Below are 8,046 nucleotides of genomic sequence, written 5' to 3'. Positions count from 1 at the left end.
AAGGTGTACAGCTGAGCCGAGGTAGTACGCGAAACCGCAAGCTTTCCAGCCGGCCGGCGCGGCTCTGTAAAAAGTTACCCGTTTCGAAGCTTCCAACTCTGACGCGCTTTGCAACCGTCGAACATGCATCGAGCAGAATGCGTTTCAAGCGGCGGCAATGCGAAGTTTAAAAAAAATAAAAGAAAACGCTCCTGGTGAAACGAGAAAGGCAAACGGGTTAAATTCATCACCCGTCTTGGAGGCTGAAAGCTCGTCTGATATTTTCTCCAAAGGAAGCCTAGGAAACTGCATCCTCTCTGTAGCGCAGGAACATCAGCGTGAAAGTCGACGCGACTGGCCGGAAAAAAACGCTATCCTTTGAATGATATTCGCGACTCCGAGTGAACCAAGACGTCACAGGAAGTGTTTCAACGCATGAAACGCGGCAAGTTTTATCCGTGAATCACCGACGTACACGGGTTAACCGCGTGAATGCGCGTTATTCTTACACGTGTTGCTGGGAAGCACGTAGTCGAGAACGTTCCTGCGCGGCCGGTTGCGCGCGCATTCCGATTCAATCCGATAAGGTGACTCGCCGCATGAAAGTCATCGTGACTAATTAGCGTAATGACGATCGGTGAAGAGCCGCCGTGGCGTCGGGCACAGAAATTATTGAAAGCTTCCGCTAAATCGCGCGCCACCGCTGCGTTGCTTATTGTCGGCTCGTCAGCCATCCGACCTCGACGCTCGAGCTGCGCTCAGAATCGCGCGAAATTGTGAACACCGGGAAAATTCATTTGTAAACAAGCGCCTTGAGCACTGATATGCAATGTTTCACGCGATTCGATCCCGTGGAAATGGTTCTGCGACACAGATTTTCGTTATTTCGACACAGGCGTTGATGATGTCTATTACATTGCTAACGTTCGTCGATGATAATTACGTGAGAGAAGACTAGACTCCCGATGAGCGATTTTTAGAATTTTATGGAGTCTACTGACTGAAAGGCGTTACAATTATTAATGAACAATTTTGTTAAGTTTATGAGTATGTACGTAAAGGGAAAGATTAATGATTTGTGTTCGATGACACTTTCCTTAGGGCAAACTAAAGACTCCAGACAATTGTGCGAGTATTTGAAGAATTTCTTACAGCTAACATAAAATAATTTTAAACAGAAACTATTCGATGAAAAAATGATACCATTAAATCTTAAAGAACGAAAGAACGTTTCTATTAATATTAAGTTCTGTAATTTTTATACATGTAAGTATGTAATTTAACCTTGTAACATTAAGTAATATGATATATCTTAGATTGTATTTCACGCCTCTTTCTTGAGATCATAATTGTAGTACCTCTCATTGTCCTCAGTGTCGCCACAAATTTTAAAGCTTAGGGAAAAATTGTTTCCCTATACTCCGCAGTCTCGTACGTCGTTCGCGCGTCCGCGACCAACTTCATTCTTTCGCTTTGTGTCAGTGTCTTCACACGTAGACTGAGTAACGAATTACAGAATATTATATTATGGGTCGAAAAGATAGGAAGAGGACGTCGTCGATGGATGAGGATAAGGAAAATGACAGACTCTATCGAAAAATTTGTAGACTAGAGGAGAAATTGCATCGAAGGAAGGATGATCAGCGTATGTTGGGAGGTAACCCCACTTCTTTGGTCCGTGGGATAAGAGACGCTTCGAAACAGAATTTTGTAAATTCTTGTTTCGAGTACTATATCGACATCCGTCGATTCTGCCAGCGGCTGTGTCGTTGTGCAGAGTGCTTTGGCTCTTACCAAACGCACATCTTTCGTGTGACGAAAGAAAACAGTACATAAATTTAGGACAGCCGGGGTTTGTAACCTTTAAACGCGTCTTGGAGACGTGTGTGACTTGTTTCATAAGACTTCACTTTGTGGATACAAAATGGAATAGACAGGTTATTGGAACTCGATTCGATGGTTTTCAGGTAAAAGTTCGGGGTCACGTAGTCGCTCACGCCATCGCCATAGTTCGAGACACTCGCTGGATCGTGAGATACCTCGGTCAGTATCTCGAGGACGCTCATCAGGAGGTCGACGCTCATCGAGTTATTCGAGAGATAATTTCGATTTTAGAGTTTTTGGTAGATCACGCTCTAGTTCTCGATACACATCGAGACAGTCGTCTGTTTCTCGGTCAACAAAATCGAGTCAATCATCGTGTATCTGTGAGATACCGGTTTCGAGGACCGAGAAGGACAGCGAGATTAAAGAATCTCGCGGCGGTCGAGACGGCAGAAGTTCCCGAACATGAAGTAGTGTTATAAGAGGAAATTTTGAACGTGTTTTAGATAAGAAAACCGCCGCTGCGGTGCATAAGGACGTAGCTCTCCGGTGGTCGGAGGTTTTGAAAAAAAGTCTGCCAGAAAAGGAGGTCAAGGCTCTGTTGGGGAAATACCCACCGCCAGAAAATTGCTCTTTTATCGGGGTATCGAAACTAAACGCAATAATTATGGTTTCAGTACAAGAAGGCGTTATTAAAAGAGATCATCGTATTATTGAGAAGCAAGAACGCATCGCCGCATGTCTAGCAGCGTTGGGTAAAGCGATCTCGATATCATTGAAGATGGACAGTTCTCAGAAACTTGAGTTGCTGGAAAAATTAAGCGATATGGGGAGACTTCTCGCATCGGTGCACCGAGAGGATTCTCTGGCTCGTAAAGGGCTTATTCTAGTGAGTTTGAATTCGTCCTTGAAGAACACTCTCTCCGATACTTCGGTCGATGAGTGATTTTTTGGTACGGATTTAGAAGAAAAAATAAAGACGGCTAAGAATTTGAAACGAACATCAACCGACGTTCGAAAAATATCTAACGACGTCGAACGGGCGTCATCATGCAGCATCCAACAAGACGGAGACAAAGAAGTCTGCATACCGCAAAGGATCGATTCATCAATACAGGGGACGTCGTTAATCTCATCGGAAGATGTAGCTAAACCAGCAGGGAGGTTAATATTATATGGTAATGCTAGGTAAAAGGTAACCAAGGTCTCGATGATCCATAAATGGGTTCAGGGTATTGTGATACCCTTCACGTCGTATCCGAGACAAGACCAGCCTCCGGTCGAACCCACATGGTCCGAACACGAACATGGTTTAATCGAAAAACAAATTAATAAATTAATCTCTAAAGACGTTATCGAGAAATGCTCTACGTCAAAAGGACAATTTTTGTCGAATATATTTTTAATTTCTAAGCCGGATAGTACATTCAGAATGATACTAAATCTTAAGGGGCTTAACGAGTTCATTCACGTTGGGCATTTTAAAATCGAAAACTGGAAGGTAGCAAAGAAATTAAATTGTCGCAATAGTTTTATGCCAACGATAGACTTAAAGGAGGCCTCCTATTTGGTTCCAATCGAAAAGAAGTTCAGAAAATTTTACGGTTCTGGTATAAGGGAGAACTATTTAAGTTCACCTGTTTACCGTTCGGCTTAAATGTAGCACCGTATGTTTTCACAAAATTATTGAAGCCGGTGGTAGCATACCTGAGAAAAAGGGGATTTACGTCTGTATTTTATCTCGATGACATCCTTATTATCGATTAATCGTGCGAGAATGTTTTGACAATGTTCGCGAATCTGTAACACTTTTGCAGGACTTGGGATTTATAATTAATAAGGAAAAAAGTCGCGCGATTCCCACGCAACGGTGTAAATATTTGGGACTAATTTTTGATTCGGTAAAAATGTCCATAGAATTACCTAAGGACAAAGTTCTACGAACCGTCGAACTCACTCGGAAGTTCAGTACAACTACCCGGTGCAGTATAAGAGAATTCGCGGTTTTCGTAGGGACTTTAGTTTCGCGTTGTCCGGCGTTGAAATATGAGATGGTGTATATAAGACGGTTCGAAAAGGTACGAGCTAGCGCACTTGAAATTAATAATAATAATTTTAACGAACAAAGGTTTATTCCAAGAGAGTTAAACGAGGATTTTACGCGGCGGGAAGATAATATCCGCTCCACGAGTGCGCCAATAGATGAACCAGAATTCGAATTCGAAATATTTTCGGATCCTTCACGTACAGGGTGGGGCGTTTTCTGTAAAAACCGACGTTGTCAGGGGTTTTGGAATACAGGTGATTGAAAATTACACATAAATGTGTTGAAACTTAAAGCGGCGTTTTTTGGATTAAAATGCTTCGCGAAGGACGTACGACGAAGTAGTATTTTGTTAAGGATAGACAATACGGCGGCAATCGCATACATAAATAAAATGAAAGATAATCGTCATGAGGATCTTAGTGCACTGGCCAGGGAAATTTGGCAATGGTGCGAACGAAGAGAAATTTGGATTTCGGCAGCGTACATACGTTCTAGTGAAAACGTCGAAGCCGATTACGAGTCACGGAGATTACAACCAAAAACTGAATTTGAGTTATCCAAAAGTGCATTTTAAAAGATCGTTAGATATTTTGGCATCCCACAAGTAGATTTGTTTGCAAGTAGAGTGAACGCGAAATGTAAACGTTATGTATCTTGGCAGAGGGATCCAGACTCGATCGGCATAGACGCTTTCACGTTAGGCTGGAAAAAATGGTTCTTTTATGCGTTCCCTCCCTTTTCAGTAATTTTAAGAATGTTGAGGCAAATAGAACGTGAAGAATCAATGGGCATAGTAGTGGTACCATACTGGGAAGCCCAGCCTCGGTTCCCTGTTTTTCTATCATTATTAGAGGAAGAACCGATTATTTTCCAGCCCAATATTAATTTAATTTGTTCTTCCGGCAGGGAGGAACATCCCTTGTGGCAACGGCTTACACTAATTGCCGCCAAATTATCGGGGAAGCGTTCATTAGGAGAAAGGTACCACTGGAAACGGTCAAGATATTGACAGCCTCATTATCAGAATCTTCGCTTCGCTAATAAGAATCTTGAAGAAATTGACCCGTTTACAGGTTCCACAAGTGAGGTGTTGAAGTTTCTCACAGTGGAATTGGACAAAGGAGCCTCGCATAGCTCGTTAAATGGTTACAGATCGGCAATATTTTTAATATTGAGACCTCATTTAGGCCAAAATGAGTATATTCAACGTTTTTTCAAAGGAGTCGCAAAATTAAGGCCAGCATCACCGACTCCCAGGTATGACTCGACCTGGGACCCCCGAATTGTGTTAAAATATTTATCGAAGTGGTATCCCAACGATAAGATTAGCTTAGAACGACTAACGCTCAAGCTCGTGACATTGTTGACTTTAGTTACGGAGCACCGTATGCAAATTCTGTCGTTAATTGATACGCAAAATATTTATAGATCAAGTCAGAATACGTTGGAAATTAAAATTCCCGATACCATTAAGACTTCGGGCCCGCGAAAGAAAAGAAAAGAAAAGAAAAGAAAAGAAAAAAAAGCAGCCAGTACTAAGACTTCCGTTCTATTTACAAGATAAGTCCGTATGCGCAGCTTCAACGATTTTTTCCTATTTAGACAGAACCAAAGAACTACGTAGATCGGTAGTTAAATTATTTATATCATTTAAGAAACCACACAAAGTGGTGGACACTCAAACTCTAAGCAGGTGGATAAAGAGCCTTTTGGCTAAAAGTGGCATAAATGTTAACACGTTTTTGGTTTATAGCACGCGACACGCTGCTACATCAGTGGCAAAAAGACAAGGTGTGAACATTGATGTAATACGGGAAACGGCAGGTTGGTCGAAAGATTCCGAAACTTTCGCTCGTTTTTATGATTGGTTGCGTTTCTTCAGAAACTGGACGATTTGCAGAGACGGTGTCAGAATGTTAAGTCCTTTTACGAAAGGCAATTATTTTTAAAAGAATAGCATTGTATCTCGTTTCGAAAGTTCCTGGTTTGTTAAAAAAAAAAAAAAAAGAATTGGTAAAACACACATAAATATATGTTAGGGTGTCAATTTGTTGCCGTAACTAACTTAACAACTACAATTATGATCTCAAGGAAGAGGCGCGAAATACAGTTAATGATTAAACGAACTTACCAAGTGAAGTTCAATCATGATTGTATGATGCGCCTCTTCCAAAGAGATCAGTCCCTCCCTCCCATGCATCTCGAGGGAGATACCCGTAATAATGGTTACGGCAAGGCTTTCAAGAATGAAGTTGGTCGCGGACGCGCGAACGACGTACGAGACTGCGGAGTATAGGAAACAATTTTTCCCTAAGCTTTAAAATTTGTGGCAACACTGAGGACAATGAGAGGTACTACAATTATGATCTCTTCGGAAGAGGAGCATCATACAATCATGATTGAACTTCACTTGGTAAGTTCGTTTAATCATTAATTATGTAGTATCCAATTATCGCAAAACAAAATTTTAGTTACATAAAAATGTTTAAAAAATTTAGTTGAGTAGCTACTGTGTTAAGTGCTTATTATGGAAGCAGTGTTAACTACTGCAATATTCACTCAGAAAATATGTTCACCACATTGAAACACTCTTTAGATTCATAAGGAAATTAAACAATCCTCTTCTTTCTCACTTTCATATACTCGTAAACATGTAGGAACGTAAAGGTGTTACTGTCAACTCCAGTAATTTAGTATGAAAATCCAGTAATAACCAAAAGAAACGTATTGTTAGTACGTTTTTCTCACGAGAAAAGTTTTTACCATAATCCATGTATGTTGGTATATACATATGCATGGAAGCCGGAAAATGGAAGACCCCACACGCCTTTCACACTATTTATAATTTTCACACATTAAAACCTGCCTTTCCACCAAATCATTCAAAATTTTTGTTCACAAATACTAGGGGGACCAGAAAGTAATGTCGTTTCTGCGAATGTTAATACTTGTTTATCATATATCAGCTCATTCTATACCAGTTGATTTTTATCGATCAGATATTGAAAATTTGCACACTAGATAACAAAAGGTTGTTGATAACGAGGGCGGTTACATAATTGATTAAAAATAAAAACGTGTTATAAATTTATTTGTTTGAATTTAATGTAAAAGATACGACATTACTTTCTGGTCCCCCTAATATAAAAACAATTCATTATCGTTATATCAGCCTCCGTGTAATCTATACGCATATTTGGTATATTAAGTACTATTATAGTATTTTTTAATAAATATGCAACAACCCACAATATATAGTTGAGAATAAATCGATTTCGATTTATATCTCCACACTTCTCCTCTCTACATTCAATGAACCCCTAACACCTCTTGTTTCCTTAATCACCCGAGGTCTCGTTTCCGTCACACGACTTCCAGCAAGACGATCATATAGGTCAATCGCACGGGATTTCGAACGTCGATCATCGTTATGATTTCAACCATATGATCGTCATCGATATATATATTTTCATCGTTAAGGAATGCACGCGTGCATTCGTGTATAGAAATTTATGCACCATGCGCATTCAGAGATCAGCTCTGGCGCCGAGGTTGTCTCACCTGTGCGAGCAAGCAGTATGCACACTCGTGTGCGCATTTCACGTGCATGATCGCATACGTTGCCACGTACGCTCAATCTTTACCTGCTCGGGGGGTTGGTTCTGTCCTCGTAACGACACGTTCAATTCGGGCCTGAGTTATTAGACGACGATGGTGGGAAATCGGGTCAAGTGTCTTGCATGCCGCTTCATTACACTTTCGAAAGTGGAGGGGGGTTAAGAACGCATTTAGGGCCGCGTTGTGCGACAATGGTCCTTTGCCTCGCTGCTTAGGAGCTGGTTGGGTCTGATTTCCTCGCGCTGGATACGAATTCATACGCAACGGAGAGACAATGCATTACATCGTCTGGAAATACTAGAGATATTCTCAGTGCGCTTTCAGGAATTTAATATAGCACTTTCTGGTGATGCATTGTAGAAGTGACCATATGATTGGAGGTGTGAGAAGTATGAAATCTGAACGAAAATGTAAAATATTTTCCACGAGAGTGAGCAAATCTGTAATAATAAGCGAGCTTCAAAGGTCTTGGAATGTATCGACAAATACGATTTCTGTATCTTCCTGAATGTAAATTGCTACTACCTTATAATATCGTCACAAAGCGTTTATAAACAAACTTCATATAAGTAAGTAGA

General features: G+C 40.8%; 1 protein-coding gene across 2 annotated transcripts; it reads left to right on the top strand.

The window, feature by feature from the left end:
- The first annotated feature begins 1,302 nt into the window (after positions 1-1,302).
- On the top strand, positions 1,303-2,294 carry LOC128891293 (uncharacterized). Of its 2 annotated transcripts, none has more exons than XR_008460783.1 (2): positions 1,303-1,831; positions 1,947-2,294. XR_008460783.1 is itself a non-coding variant. In XM_054150712.1 (2 exons), the coding sequence occupies exons 1-2, from the start codon at positions 1,616-1,618 to the stop codon at positions 2,283-2,285; spliced, it is 360 nt and encodes a 119-aa protein (XP_054006687.1). In that variant the 5' UTR covers positions 1,303-1,615; the 3' UTR covers positions 2,286-2,294. The 2 variants fall into 2 exon arrangements, 1 of the variants encoding a protein (XP_054006687.1); XM_054150712.1 differs by having other exon boundaries at positions 1,303-1,636.
- The last annotated feature ends 5,752 nt before the right edge of the window (positions 2,295-8,046 follow it).

This window comes from Hylaeus anthracinus, unplaced genomic scaffold, assembly GCF_026225885.1.
Source record: "Hylaeus anthracinus isolate JK02 unplaced genomic scaffold, UHH_iyHylAnth1.0_haploid 12001, whole genome shotgun sequence".
NCBI classification, from domain to species: domain Eukaryota; kingdom Metazoa; phylum Arthropoda; class Insecta; order Hymenoptera; family Colletidae; genus Hylaeus; species Hylaeus anthracinus.
The sequence above is the reverse complement of the archived record's forward strand: the minus strand, read 5'-3'. Positions and strand labels throughout refer to the sequence as shown.